This window comes from Pan troglodytes, chromosome 20 (genome assembly GCF_028858775.2).
Source record: "Pan troglodytes isolate AG18354 chromosome 20, NHGRI_mPanTro3-v2.0_pri, whole genome shotgun sequence".
Taxonomy (NCBI): Eukaryota; Metazoa; Chordata; class Mammalia; order Primates; family Hominidae; genus Pan; species Pan troglodytes.
This window is the reverse complement of record NC_072418.2, coordinates 59,410,537-59,425,663: the sequence shown is the minus strand read 5'-3', so window position 1 is coordinate 59,425,663 and position 15,127 is coordinate 59,410,537. Positions and strand designations below refer to the sequence as shown.

General features: G+C 49.4%; 2 protein-coding genes across 7 annotated transcripts in view; one reads left to right on the top strand and one right to left on the bottom strand.

The window, feature by feature from the left end:
* Window positions 1-1,865: 1,865 nt before the first annotated feature.
* Window positions 1,866-3,937, bottom strand: LOC134809068 (nascent polypeptide-associated complex subunit alpha, muscle-specific form-like). Its single transcript, XM_063801105.1, has 2 exons — window positions 3,854-3,937; window positions 1,866-3,228 (listed from the first exon to the last, which is right to left on the bottom strand). Exons 1-2 carry the CDS (start codon window positions 3,935-3,937, stop codon window positions 2,302-2,304), a joined length of 1,011 nt encoding a protein of 336 aa, XP_063657175.1. The 3' UTR covers window positions 1,866-2,301.
* Window positions 2,099-15,127, top strand: part of ZNF667 (zinc finger protein 667) — a 37,766-nt gene continuing 24,737 nt past the window's right edge. The window contains exons 1-4 of one of the 6 annotated variants that reach the window (XM_054672997.2): window positions 2,767-2,954; window positions 6,106-6,218; window positions 7,612-7,729; window positions 8,045-8,530. Coding sequence is in view for 1 of the 6 variants with exons in the window: in XM_009436480.5 (XP_009434755.3) it covers window positions 2,103-2,193 (91 nt within the window). In the remaining 5 variants the exon portion in view is untranslated. Of the gene's footprint in view, window positions 2,194-2,727; window positions 2,955-3,051; window positions 3,308-6,105; window positions 6,219-7,611; window positions 7,730-8,044; window positions 8,531-15,127 lie in introns of those variants that run through there. The other 5 variants (XM_063802291.1, XM_063802292.1, XM_009436480.5 and 2 more) reach the window with 5 other exon arrangements.

Sequence of the window (15,127 nt, the reverse complement as noted above, 5' to 3'; positions counted from 1 at the left end):
TGAAACCCCGTCTCTACTAAAAGTACAAAAAAATTAGCTGGGTGTGGTGGTGGACACTTGCAGTCCCAGCTACTCGGGAGGCTGAGGCAGAAGAATGGCCTGAACCCAGGAGGCGGAGCTTGCAGTGAGCCGAGATCACGCCACTGCACTCCAGCCTGGGCAACAGAGCGAGACACTGTCTCAAAAAAAAAAAAAAAAAAAAAAAAAAAGATTCCAGATACTCTGGAGCTGTCATAGGATCAGGTATTTAATTTATACCTGTAATTCCCATGGGTTCCTGGGGCAGGGGGGAAGTCGTGGGGAGTCTTGAGGTGAGAGTGAGGGAAGGTCTGACCAAATCCAAGACCAGGACTAGATTCTGGACCTGGGCTCTGGGACAAACTGTCTTAGAAAACTCATGGGTGTCTTGGGAGATAGTTGCTTTATTCGGAGAATGGGCACAACAGAGCCTGATCAGGAGCCAAGACATCCGACCCACACACTCTGGTTTCTCTGAACTAGGACAGTCTGAGGCATAAAGCTTTTTCCCAGATTTTCGCACTAACTTGCCCCTAAAACAGCAGAAAGGATGACATACTTTCTTGGGAGGTGGTTTAAAGAAAACAAAGAAACTGCCAAGTGACAGATTTATCCTAAGATTTCTTGGATCTCTTGACCACACCCCTTATTCTAGTATTACCAGGTATTTAGAACAATCTCCAGTCTAGAAAGAAACTTGCTCCAAGGAACAACTCAGAGAACGGCTTACACGATTAAAGAAAACCTTAAATGGAAAAATTCACTTTTGACCAGGGACAACAATCAGTAAGTGCTAGCTGCTAGTCACAGAGGTAATGGTAAAAGTCCTAATAGTAGTATCTGTTAGCTTTTATTTTTATTATTGCTACTACCTAATCACAGAAATGGGAAACCAAAACTAGTTCCTCACACATTCTCCCTACTACCTAGTCCCCAAAACTTGCTCAGAGTCACCTGGGAAGAAAAGAAATCACAGGCCCTGGGTTCCCCTCACACATATACCCACCTATGCAACTACAAAAACTGGGTCTGAACACACAGGCGGGTACACACACAAAGAGTCAAAAACACTGGCTTTCCTTGGCCGGTCGCGGTGGCTCACGCCTGTAATCACAGCATTTTGGGAGGCCGAGGCGGGCGGATCACGAGGTCAAGAGCCCACCTGGTGAAACCCCGAATCTACTAAAAATACAAAAAAATTAGCCGGGCGTGGTGGCGGGCGCCTGTAGTCCCAGCTACTAGGGAGGATGAGGCAGAAGAATGGCTTGAACCTGGAGGCGGAGGTTGCAGTGAGCCGAGATCGCGCCACTGCACACCAGCCTGGGCGACAGAACAAGACTCCGTCCCCAATCAATCAATCAATCAATCAGTCAATCACTGGCTTCCCACACACACACAACACTCATCCACAAAAACTGGCTACGGCTCGAAACCTTAGTCGGATAGTATTTTAGGCTTTATGGGCCACAAGATCTCTGCTGCAAGTACTGAACCCTGCCATTGTGCAAAAGCAGTCATAGAATAGACGTAAATATACACAAGTATACATATTCAAAATGTGTGGTTCCCCACAGAGATGTACACACCACAAAAACCGGGCTCTAGAGTCAACAGTAAATAGTTCAGGCTTTGTGGGGCCACACAGTACCTGTTCCCACCTACTCAACTCTGCCCTTCCGCAGAAGTGGATGCAGAAGCTAAACAAATGTCCAGAACATACACACATATTCAAAATCAGTGCCCCCCGCCACGTACAAAACCACAAAAATCGCCTCAGAGACACACGTATAAGAAAACACAAAGGTTCGTCCTCACACATGTTCAGGGTAACACAATGTGGGTCTCACCTACACAAACGCGCGATCAAAACCCGGGACCCGCACGCCCAGATGACCGGGACGAGGCCATACTTCACATCTTCTCTCACAGACTCACAATTACGCAATGGCGGACACTCCCGGACCTTCCGCTGTCCGCCCCTCCTCGTCCCTTCTCCCCGCCGGGGTGAGCCTCTTCCACCCAGTCTCAACCCCGACGCAGTCAGTCTCAGGGCCAGCCCGCCGGCTACGCAGGCGCAACACCGCATGGAACAGCCCCCAGGCCGCGCAGGGGCCTTTGGGAAATGTAGTCCGAGCGCCACGCAAAGGACTGTGGGCCTCTTCGCAAAACGTGCAGGTGAGTCCCCAGTGTTGGCCGAAAGAAACATCCCTCCGCTGCTCTCCCGGGTTAGTTCATCTCCGACCCGGACAGAGCAGAACCAGCGCAGCCCAAGCCTTCTTCACCTCACGTTCTGGGTGGGACTTTCCACAGCCTCGCTGCACCCCGGTGGATTCTGGAGGTCGCAGGATGACTCCGTAGTGCGCACGCGCGGGTGGGCGGTGTCCGCCTCCGCGGGTGAGGCCGGCTCCAAACCTCGTGAATGTGGGGGCGAAGGACGGTGGCTGGCTGGAGGCAATAAGCCCTCACACGGGAACGTGTGGTTGTGGGAGCGGGGAAGGCGGCGAATTGGGGAGGTTGGGTTTGGTTAAAGAGCTCGAGGAAGGGCCTCAGTGTCCACACGTGATCTCCTGAGAGGATGAAAAGCAGGGCCAGGCGCCAGTCCCCTAGGAGACCGGTGTGCGTGCCAGCCCCGGGGGTGTGCGCAGGCGCGGGACCTCGCGCGTCTGCCTGCACCAATCGTGCGAACGCGCTTGTGCGTGTGGCGCTGAGGGGGCGGGGCCTCAGGCCGGGGCTGGTGGTACTGTCCCCGAGAGGCGGGTGAGCGCGCGCCGCGTGGCCTTGTTTGGGGGCGGGGCCACGCGCCCGCCTGCGTGGTGCGTGTGTGAAGGGGGGTGCAGCGCGCGGTCCCGGGGTCCCGGAGGGGAGTGCGCAGGCGCTGAGTCCCTGCTCGGCTGTCTCGGTGGTCGCCGCCGGGGTCTGAGCCCGGGAAGACCGAGGTGAGGGGGCTGGCGAGAGTGTGGGTGTGTCTCTCTGAGGGCGTGGGCGGCGCGCCCGCCACTGCGTGGACGTTCCTGCCAAGGCGCGCGTGGGTTTGCGCATCCACGATGGCGTGGGCGTCTGCGCGGGTGCTTGCGTGGGCGGTGGGCTCGCGCCTGCGTGGGTTCTTGGCCCGCCACGGCGTGGGGTTTGCGCCCTTTCGCCGCTGTGGTTCTCGGGGCTTGTGCGCCCAAGTGTGAAGTTGGCGCCGCGTGTGAGGCGAGCCGTGTGTGCCTGTGTGTGAGGGAGCTATGTCGGGACCGCGGATGTGTATCGCTGCGTGACCCACGCGAAGGAAACAATGGAGCCATTGGTAAGCCGGGAGTGGGTGTGTGACGCTGACTGTGAAGATTTGTGTTTCTGGAGTGTGTGCGTGTGTCAGTGTCAGGCTGATGTGGGCGTTTATTGTAGCTTTGGGTTACTGTGTGACTTGCCTGGGCGTCTGTCTGCCACTTAGCGTCAGTGGCTTTGCGGTTATTAGTGTGTGACTGTGCCTTTCTGGTGTATATCTCACTGTAACCATGGAAATGGAGGCCCACAGGGGAAGAATTCTTAGCAGCTCTAAGGTGTGATGGGCTGCCCTGGAAATCTGTGGAACTGTTTAATTGTGCATGACTTTCCTCCTTGGTAAAATAGCATATTAATAGCACCTGCCTGGGTGTTATTGGGAAGATTAAATGGGATGACGTAGCTGAAACACCCTGCACAGAGCTTGTCACATACTAATCACCGTGTTTAGGTGTTGGTTATGGTGCTGGTGGTCGTTTTTCTTTGACCCTATACAGAGGCAGAGGTAGTGGTGAATGCTGGAGGAGTTTGCATCTCTGAACTTGGGACTGGGCTATCTTTGTCCACATACCAGGGCATCTGACCATCTCCAGTTGAGCAGTGGTGCGCTGCCCCCGCCAACCACCTGCGTCGTCAGTTTTCTGCTTGTGTACATTTGAGTGGAGGACAGAGCCCTCCACTGACGCTAAGTATGGTTGTGTCCCCTTCCTACCAGGGTAGCTTGGAAAATTAAGAGCATGGACTGTGGCGCCCCGCTGTCTGGTGTTGACTCCTGGTTTGACCACTGGCTAGCTGTGTGACTGAGAGAGCCTACTTAAGTCCACCACCCCTCGGTTCACCTGTAAAACAGTAGTAATAACAGAACCAACCTCAGGTTTATGGTGAGCATAAGTAGAACTTGGCACAAGGAAGTGCCACATCAATGATCATCGTTTTATTATTAGCATAATAACCGCAGGCGTCCCACACCTGGAGAATAAAATCCATAGGTAGAAATGCAAAAGGATGAGCCCCAGAGTAAGGGTTGCAGGTCCAGAGGTAAAATAACTTGGACGTCTAGATCAGGGCTTAGGTTCAGAATTGTGTAGGCAGGGTCCTGGGAGGGCAGCATTAGGGTAGAGGAGGTGGGGTCAGGAACAAAGGATCTTCCTGATGGAGATTTCCCTAGGGAGCCCATGGGGTCAAGAACAGAACTTTGAAGTGTCAGGGACTAAGGGATGTTTCCATATAACACATGGGTCTGGAAATGTTTCTGTCCAGACCAGTGTTTCACAGCCTTGGCACTATGACATTTGGGGCCAGATAGTTTTTTGTTGGGAGGTGGGAGGGGGTGCTATTCTATGTATTATAGGATGTTGTGCAGCAACCCTGGGCTCTATTTACCAGGCCAGTAGCACACAGCGCCTCCCTCCGGGTTGTGACAAGCAAAAAAAAAAAATGTCTCCAGACACTGTCAGATGTCCCCTGCAGGGGCAAAATCACTCTGATTGAGAGGACCGTGATGCAAGCTCATGGACAGACCCAAGGCATGATGACAGGGAGAAGAGTAAGGGAGCTGGGGAAGGCGGGGAACAGAGAGATGATAAAAGGATAGTGTTCTGAGATGAGAAGAAAGGGCCTGCAGCCCGGGTAAGCTCCGAGATGCATTCATTCATTCAGCCAGTGAGTGCCTACCATGGATTGGGCACTGTGCTAGTCTCTCAACAAAACAGGCAAGGTTTTTACTCAGCTGGAACTTGCATTTAGTAGGAGAGACAAAAATAAAGTCTATAATAGGTGCTGATAGGTACTTTGAAAAGTAAAGCAGGGTAAAGGGATTACAGGGTGTTGGCAGGTGTTCTTTTTAGAGTCAACATCCAGGTCTCCCATGGGCATTTTGGTCAACTCCAGAGCCAGGAAGGACCACCAGCAGTGACCCTTTGGTATCACTTGATTGGGGAATCTAAGAGTTTGACTTTGATCTTAACCAAAGACTTTTCTCTTCACTGAGGTCGGGACTTCAACAGAAAGAGGTCAGATCTCTAGCCCTGTCCTTGAGACTGTGAGACTCGAACATTATTCTAAACGATGGCTTCATGTTACTCTCACCTTGGAATGCTTTATTTAAAAAAAGAAAAAAAAGGGCGGGTCAGACTCAATCCCCAGAGATTCTGATTTAATTGGTCTGGCATAGGAACTGCCATCAGCTGTGACTATTTATTAGAAAGCTCCCAAGAGACTAATGTACGCACAGGGTTGAGAGCTACAGCTCTGAGTGCCTGCAGCTCAGGCTCCTTTGGGGCCTCTGGGAATGAGATAAATTGATTTGGAGGAGTCAGGGGGAGGATGCGAGTGACCTCTGCTTGGCTATCTTATCAAAAACAGTCCTCACAGCTGCACTTCCCTGCAGTAGGGGTATTCCTAGCCCCATCCTGCAAGTGAGGTAACCTAATGTGTTCCCGGGCAAAGTGGGGAAATGGCAGGCTAGACATGCATATGCATAGCCTGTGTTCTTCCTGTGACAGCTGTGCTGACGTCTTTGGAGAAATTGCCTACGTATGTCCCTGGCCTCTGGGGCTGGCAGGTTCAGGCCAGGAGTGATCTTTGAATATTTGACAGCTGGTACAGCAAAAGCTGGCTGGCCCAAAGGAGGCAATGAGGCTGTGGCAGTGCATTTAATGGCTGGTTTTCAGTATATCAGGACCCTCCCGCAATTCAATACCCAGCACAGCCCCCAAGGCTCAAAGGGGTGCCAGAGCAGGAGGGGAAGGCCCCTCAGTTATTTGCCTCAGAAGGGAGGCACAACCACGGTTCAGTAACTCTTTGAAGCATGTTCCCATCCAGGTTCCAGCCGTCCTCACCTCAGGAGGACGTAGCTTTGTGCCTTTCAAAGCCCTTTCTCATCTATCATCAGGGACTCAGAAGATGAGCCAGGTTTACAGCCCTGCCTTGATGCGGTATGTGCGATCCAGCCTTCTTTTATTTCATTTGTTGTTTTGAAGATGTAATTATACGTTCATGACACAAAACGCCAAAGCGGGTTTTGGATTTTTCCATACTCACACATATAACCTGGTTCCTTTCTTCAGGGACAGTCACTGCTACAAACTTTTTGTTTATCTTTCCAGAGCCTTTTCAAAGTCATGTATTTGTATACTATATTTTGTTTTTTTCTAAATGGCTTTTCTATGTTTTTGCCCTTATCATACCATTTTATCGTGGAGGTTTTTCAGCCTTGGCGCCGTTGATGTTTTGAACCAGATCCTTCTCTGCTCTGGAGGGCTGTCCTGTGCATTGCAGGATGGTGAGCAGCATCCCTGGCCTCCACTCACTAGATGCCAGGGGCACCCCTACTCCCAGATGTGACAACCAAAAATAGCCTCAGACATTGCAGTTTTCCCATGGGGGGCAAAATTACCCCCAGTTAGGAATCACTACTATGGTTCTACTTTGTTTCTTTTAATATGTGGTGTCTCATTATATGCATGTAATATTCACTTAGCCATTTTCCTATTGATGAGCTGTTAGGTTGTTTCCAATCTCCTGATGGTGGTAGTAATAATGAAATTCTTAGCATTGGCTCTGCTTCCCGGCACCTCTCTAAATGTGTTATGTATTTTGACTCATTTAATCTTCACCACAACCCTGTGAAGTCATTACTGTGTTTTGTCTCATCTTACATATGAGGAAGCTCAGGCCGGGAGAGGACACGTAGAGTGTCTAAGTCCACACAGATAGCGGACGGCAGAGTTAAATACTGAACCTAGACAGCCTGCTGCAGGCCCACACCCTTACCCAAGGAAATGTACTGCCTCTTTCTATAAACTCTGCCATTGTGAATACCCTTGTGTGTCTCTCATTGTGCACATGTGCAAAGATGTCTGAAGACATGTACAGGAAATAAGGTTGCTGGATTAAAGAGTACAACAGGGGTAAAGAATGTGTATCTTCAGTCTTAAAGACATTGCCAAATTGCCCTCCATTGAAGTTACACCAATTTATCTCCTCCAGCACTGGATAAGAATTCTAATCTCAGCCTCTTTAGTGGGTCTCAGTCTTCGTTGGTCTCTTGGATGCTTGGTATATGGTTGACCCTTGAACAGTGCAGGGGTTAGTGGTACCAACCCCCTGTACTGTAGAAAATCCACATATAGTTTTGACTCCCCAAAGACTTAAGTACTAATAGTCTACTGGTCACCTTACTGACACCTAAGCAATAACCTACACAGTCTATTAACACATATTTTGTATGTTACATGTATTGCATACTCTATTCTTACAATAAGCTAGAGAGAAGAAAATGTTATTAAGAAAATCATAAGGAAAATATATTTACTGTTCATGAAGTAGGAGTGGTTTTCATCGTCATGGCCTTCAAGTCGAGTAGGCTGAGAAGGAAGAGGAGGAGCTGGTCTTACTGTCTCAGAGGTGGAAGAGGTGGAGGAGCCGGAAGGGGGAGGCCGGAGAGGTAGGCACACTCAGTGTAACTTCTATTGAAAAAAATCTGCATGTAAGTGGACCCTCACAATTCAAACTAACATGGCTCAAGGGTCAACTGTATTGTGAGTTGAAAAGGAAAAGGAAGGCAAGCAATGACCATGTTCCAATTACCGAAGACATCACATGTAAATATCCTAACGGCAGAGGTGAGGTAGGTTTTCTTTACCCCATTGTATAGATGAGCAAACAGGCTTTGTGTAACTTTTTCACAGCCAGTAATTGGCAGAGGCAAGCTTTGAATCCAGGATTACCTAATATCAAACTGCTGTTCTTTCTTCCCCAGTAGTGCCGAGTTCCTTGAAGAAAATTATTTTATGGACAATGTATGAGTCTGTTTTCATGCTGCTGATAAAGACATACCCAGACTCACAGTTCTACATGGCTGGGGAGGCCTCACAATCGTGATGGAAGGTGAAAGACACGTCTTACATGGCCACAGGGAGAATGAGAGTCCCCGTACAGAACCATCAGATCACATGAGACTTACTCACTGCCATGAGAACAGCATGGGGGAAACCGCCCCCATGATTCAGTTATCTCCCACCGGGTCCCTCCCACAACACGTGGAAATTATGGGAGCTATAATTCAAGAGATTTGAGTGGGGACACAGCCAGACCATATCAGACAAGAATCATCTTCTCAAATTTGGGGTGCGTGGCTGAGTGCACACACCTGTGAACACTGCGGGATGAATGCATTACAACTTCCTGGAACAAGTCATTTTACCTAAGTAATTGGAAGGGGAAAGCCAACTGATCTGCTTATCTGGTAAATCATTTAAAACATGATTTTTACATTAACACAAACCCAGATTTATTATGAAGTAATATGCACAAATGAACGTGTTTCAAAACAAGAAATGAAAAGAGTTTTCTGTTATGGGCAGCTGCTTTGGGATATATCTCAAACCATAGAAATAGGCATTAGCCCTCCTGTACTCTTCAGGGATATCTGCCCAAAGTTTAAGAATTCCCAGGCAAAGAATAGGGCTTTGTTCTCAAAGGCCCTGCAGCAGTGGTGTGCTGGAGCTGGCACACCCAAGCCATTCAGCCCCATGCCAAGTGACATCAGTTCAATAGCTTACAACCTGCTGTGGTGGGAGTGTGTATTAGTCTGTTCTCACACTGCTATAAAGAAATATCCGAGACTGGTAATTTTTAAAGAAAAGTTTAATTGGCCCACGGTTCTGCAAGTTGTACAGGAAACATAGCAGCTTCAGGGAGGCGTCAGGAAACTTTTACTCATGGCAGAAGGCAAAGTGGGAGGAGGTGTCTTACATGGTGGGAGCAGGAGAAAGAGGCAGGGGGGTGGTGCTACACACTTCTAAACAACTGGATCTCGTGAGAACTCTGTCACGAGAACAGCACCAAAGGGATGGTGCTCAACTATTCACGAAGGATCCACCCCCAAGATCCAGTCACCTCCCTCCAGGTCCCACTTCCAACATTGGGGATTACAATTAAACATGGGATTTGGATGGGGACACAGATGCAAACCATATCAGAGTATTTACTCCATGGAAGTTGTAAACACTATAAATCACCCCTGCAGCAAGCTGCTTATTAAACACTCCCCAGCACACCGTTGTCCTAGGGTCTAACACAGCCCAGAATTCAGGTGTCCAGGATTCAGGGCAGGCCTCTTGGTCCCCATCTCTGTACGAAGGAAACCTCGCTCAGAAAAGTCAGAATCGAAGGCCAGTCTGCTCAGTTCGTCACCGAGCCCTCGCTCCTCAGTCTTAACATGATATACTCAAATTTTCCCCAACTCCTGTGGCCACTCTACTATGACATAAACATACATATGGGGATGTTTTCAGGAAGCATTTCACCACACCGATGCCTCCCGTGCCCTGCCAGGGTGGATAGTGGACTCCTGCCCTGTGTGAGGAGTGCAGAGCGTGCGGCTTGTGGATAGGGCCTCAAATCCAGGCTCCATCAGTTAAAGCTCTGTGACAACAGGCGGGTCATCGTCCCTCTCTCATCCCTGCGATGGAAGATAAGGACCCTGGGTGGTTGATTTGCCATTCAAGGTTAAAGGAGATGGTGTGATGCATAGAAAGGAGCCAGCACAGCTTTCATTCTCATCGTCATTAACTGAGGAGGTGATGTTGCTCCAGGCATGGAGCACATTCAGCACACACACCTGAGCACGTGCGTAGAGCATGTGGGCTAAGGACCGTCAATGCGACCTTTTCCCAAACTCGCATCCCACAGAACTGGCCCCACCTGGCGCTTGTAACCTCAACAGCAATGGTGGTAAATAGAGTTTACCTTAACGGAGCACTGACTGATATGATCTCATCTCATCCTCCAGCAGCCCTTTGCCCTCCCTTTGCAGATGTAAAGACCCAGCAAGGTTCAGTAACTTGCCCAAGGTCACACAGCTGCACACATGAGAACATTGGTCAATGCATTGTCCGGTGGAGGACAAGAGGTAAAGCCAGAAGGCAAATGTGCTCACAATGGAATGTGTTTCCGCTGTGAAGAAGTGGCACCTGATACATGTGAAGGATACCCCTACCCCGGTTTAGTGGGTGAGGGAAGGCTCCTTGAAAAAGTGTTGGTAAAGAAAGTTAATATTTATTACAAAGCCATTCAGTCATTCAGTTAGCAAACACTTAAGCCCTTTCCGTGTGCTGGATGCTGATCTAAGGCACTTGGAATACAGAGTTGCCTGTCCTCAGGACGGTTGACAGTAAGCATAATAAGCAAATTCTGCAGCGAGTTACACCACGATAAGAGCTGCTGAAAAAAGAAATATCTGAACCAGCCGTGAAGGGTGGTGGGGGGCAGCTTGCATTATTAAATAGAATGGTTAGTGAGGCTTGCTGAGAAGGTGAGGTTTGAGCAGACTGAAGGAAGTGAGGTGGGGCTGTGGCAGCCCCTTCAGGGACTAGCAGGGAGGCACTGGCATGGGGGTGGGGGTGTAGGACCCGAACGTGATTCTTCATTCTTACAACTCCCTCCAGAAGTAGGTTCTGTATTGTCCCCAGTTGAGAGGTGAGGAAACTGTGGCACAGAGAGGTTCAGTGGCTTGCCCAGGGTAACACAGCTGATAGGAACACTTGCCACCCTCAGTCTGACCCCAGAGTGATGTGTTTACCACCACTGGGGGCCGCCTCACCCTTCCCTCTGACCCTGGCTAAAACAAGGCAGCACCCTGGGCTTCCTCAGCACGAGGGAGCTCTGGATGTGCGTGCGTGGGTGTGTGTGCACGTGTGCAAGAGGGAGGCAGGCAGGGCCGATGTTTCAGGGCTCCTTTCTGCCTCTTGGAGTGGCCTCACAGGCCGGCTTCAGCAATCACCAGCCAACCTCTTCATCTCACCCTAGCCCTGTAATTCCCCTGAATTACAGATGTTTTCAGCACCAGGTCACTGACAAAACAAAAGAAGCCCATTTATTGGGCATGAGGACTGGAAGGAAATGGGGAAGGGTCACTGTGTTCATTTTCTCTTGCTGCTGTGACAAATTGCTGCAAACTTGGTGACTTCAAGCTACACTCATTTATTCTCTTACAGTCCTGAAAGGCAGAGCTACAGAGTCATGGCAGCAGGTGCTCCTTCATCTTCAAGGCCAGCAGCATAGCTTCCATCTTGCAATTTCTTTTTCTGTCTGACTCTGATCCTCCTGCCTCCCTTCTATAAAGAGGACCTTTGTAATTATGTTGAGCCCACTTGGGCAATCCAGGATTGTGCTATTGAGAAATAACTAGCCTTTAGCCTGTTTCCTGGCATAAAACTCCTGAAATCTTACAATTTCCAAAGTGATGTCTGTGAACCCAAAATATCGGAGACAAGTCTCAGTCAATTTAGAAAGTTTGTTTTGCCAAGGCTAAGGACACACCTGTGACACAGCCTCAGGAGGTCCTGACATGTGCCCAAGGTGGTCGGGGCACAGCTAGGTTTTATATGTTTTTGGGAGACATGAGACATCAGCCAGTATGTGTGAGATGTACATTGGTTTGGTCCGGAAAGGTGGGACAACTCGAAGCAAGGGCCCTGCCTTTCAGGTCATAGGTAGATGAGAGACAAACAGTTGCATTCCTTCGAGTCTCTGATGAGCCTTTCACTGAACACACAGTTTACATGTGACAGGAGGGTAGAGGAGTAGTCACTTATGCCTTAGTCTGGCTTAGTGAAATAGAGCAAAGGGAGCAATCAGATACGCATTTATCTCATGAGTTCTGTGTGTCCTCTGTCCAAAAAGAATTTTCTTTTGGGCATATTGTGAGGGAGGTATGTGGTTAGTAATAAAATGGGAGGCAGGTTTGCCTGAAGCAGTTCCCAGCTTGACTTCCCTTTGGCTTGGTGATTTTGGGGTCCAGAGATTTTGTTGTTTTTGAGACAGAGTCTCGCTCTGTCACCCAGGCTGCAGTGCAGTGGTGTGATCTTGGCTCACTGCAACCTTTGCCTCCCAGGTTCAAGTGATTCTCCTACCTCAGGCTCTCAGAGTAGCTGAGATTACAGGCATGTGCTAATTTATGTATTTTTAGTGGAGACAGGGTTTTCCCATTTTGGCCAGGCTGGTCTTGAACTACTGACCTCAAGTGATTTGCCCACCTCAGCCTCCCGAAGTGCTGGGATTACAGGTGTGAGGCACCGTGCCCTTTTCTTTTACATGTCTTTTGTATGCTAATGAGATGGCTGGTGGCTGGCAGCCCCTGGGTAGCTTCAGGATAGGGTTGGTCACCAGGAAGACCAAGGCAGGACTAGACAGTTGGGACGTTGAGCTCCACCCTTCAACCTCTGGGGAGGGGAGAAAGACTAAAGGTTAAGTTGATCACCAAGGGCCAGTTGTTTAATCTTGCCTGTGTAATGAAGCCACCATAAAAACTCAGAAGGACAGGGTTTGAAGAGCTTCTAGATAGCTGAACACATGGAGGTTCCTGGAGGGTTCCCAAGGAAGGCGTGGAAGCTCCACACCACCTCACACATACCTTGTATTTCTACACATTTCTTTCTTTGTATTCTTCGGAATAGCCTTCATAATCAACCAGTAAATGTCAGTATTTGCCTGAGTTCTGTAAGCTGCTTTAGCAAATTATTAATAATTGAACCCAAAAGGGGATTGTGGGAACCCCAACTTAAAGCCAGTCAGTCAAACATTCCTGAAGTCCAGACTTGCAACTGGTATCTGAAGGTGGGGCAGGTGGGGCAGTCTTGGGGGCTGAGACCTCAAGCTCTGGGATCTGATTCTGTCCCCAGGAACATAGTGTCAGAATTGAGTTGGAGGACACCCAGCTGGGGTCCGCTGCAGAAATGATTGCTTGCTTGGTGTGTGGGGAAAACTCCTCACACATGTGGTCATGGATTGTTGTGGTGTGACAGCAGAGGAAAAACGGTTTGCGTGTTTTCCATTTTCAGGATAATCTCCCCCGCCCCCAAGATCCTTAACTTCATCACATCTGCAAAGTTCCTTTTGCTGTGTAAGGTGCCATATTCATGGGTTCTGAAGATGAGGATGTCCATATCTTTGGGGGGGTGGCCATAACTCTGGTCTACCACAGTCACTAATGCCCCCAGTGCCCTCATTCCCCCCCACCCCATTCCCAGGCAGATGAAGTCAAGTATTCCCCTTAGCCTGATGTGGCCGGCATGGCACACAGTGCTGATTAGTGGCCCCTCCTGGACCATGGCTCACCTGCATGGGACCCCGCCCCTTCTTGCCCAGTGAGTGTTGCTGGAAAAGAGGGTCCCAATCCAGACCATAAGAGAGGGTTCTTGGATCTTGCACAGGAAGGAATTCAGGGTGAGTCACAGAGCACAGTGAAAGAAGCAAGTTTATTGGAAACTACTCTGTTACAGAGTAGGGTGTTCTCAGAAAGCAGGAGAAGGAATGGGAAACTGTAAGGAGCTGTCATTAAACCTGGAATGTGCAGATGCACTCACTAAAGGTAGGGCTATTTGTGCTATCAATGACCATTCATCCTTCAGCCTAAGTCTGGTCATTGATGTTATCTCTGAGTAAAGGGGGCTGCACTCTCCGGACATCTGGACATTCTGCAGGCTTGGTGGGAGATGTTCTGTGTGTCTATAAATTTTCTGTAATTGTAATAGGTGGTCAGCTCAGGATGTGGCTACTTTGATACTGTAAGCATTAACCTTATAGCAGGGGCCTTGTGAGCGCCTAGCTACTCACTTTAAGACAGAGTCACTCTAGTCATGTTTTATTAAACCAGAGGCCTGGTAACCAGGGGTCCCTCTAACAAGAGCACCAGAGAAGTGGGGTGTGGCTCAGGGCACCATCCTGAGGGGCTGGAAAGCCACACCTCCAGCTGCCTCCCATTGGGGCCAGGACATTGATCATGTGCCCACCTCAACTCCATCTGTTGCAGAATGACTGTTCGCTGGATCCTCATTCTAAGGCTGATACAGCTGAGGGGTGTGATAGAGTGGGGGTTACCTCTTACTGGCTTATGTTTCGGAGTCTGCAGGGCCACCTCCCAGGTTCCAGAATTCTCGAGGGCCTCCCAGGACCCAACCTGTAGTCATGCTCACAGCTAATGATTTATTACAGCCAAAAAATGCAGAGCAGTATCAGCAAAGGGAAGGGTGCACAGAGCAGAGCCTGGGGAAGCCAGGGCCAGGCTCCCCGGAGTCCTCTCCCAGTGCAGTCCTGAGTGACATACTAATTCCCTTAGTAACGAGTTAGAACAACACATGCGAGGTGCTGTCTACACAGCATGCCCATTAGAGACTCAGTGTCCACATTTGTTATTGTGAGCTGGTTACGTCGGCATCCTCTGGTTGGCAGATAACAAAATTGCAGACTCCCAGGAGGAAAGCAGGGGTTCAACATAAGACGTAAATTGTATGCTCCCTGCACAACACAGTGAAGCTGAAGGTATTCTTAACAGTCAGGAAAAGTTTTATATCCATGTAGGGAATGGTCTCCCAGCCAGGTCCTTAGATGCCAGCCTGGGGCTGACCCTGCACACAGGCCTCTTGGGAGAGCAGCCTTAAGCCTGCCCTGCTGGTCTTCTCTGCTCAGCTTGTTTCCTCTGACATGGGCAGAGGGGAGGGTGCCACACAGTATGGTTAAGAGCCAGGCATTTGGGGCAAATGTCTAGGTTTGAACCCTGGCTCTGCCACTGGTCTACCTTATGATGTTGGGCAAGTGATTCCTTCCTCTCTGTGCTTCCACCTTCCCATCTGGAAAACGGCGTCAGAACTGGACTTGCCACCAGATGTGAGAATTGAAATGATAATCCTCAGTGTTGCTTAGCACGTGGAACATTTATTCATCTTGTTAATAATTCATCTTAGTATTCATATTCTTACTACAACTTCATCCTACAAAGAGAGAAATGTAATAATCCAAGCATTCTTCTGCCTAGCTTCTCTTAAATAGGACAAGGCCGTCT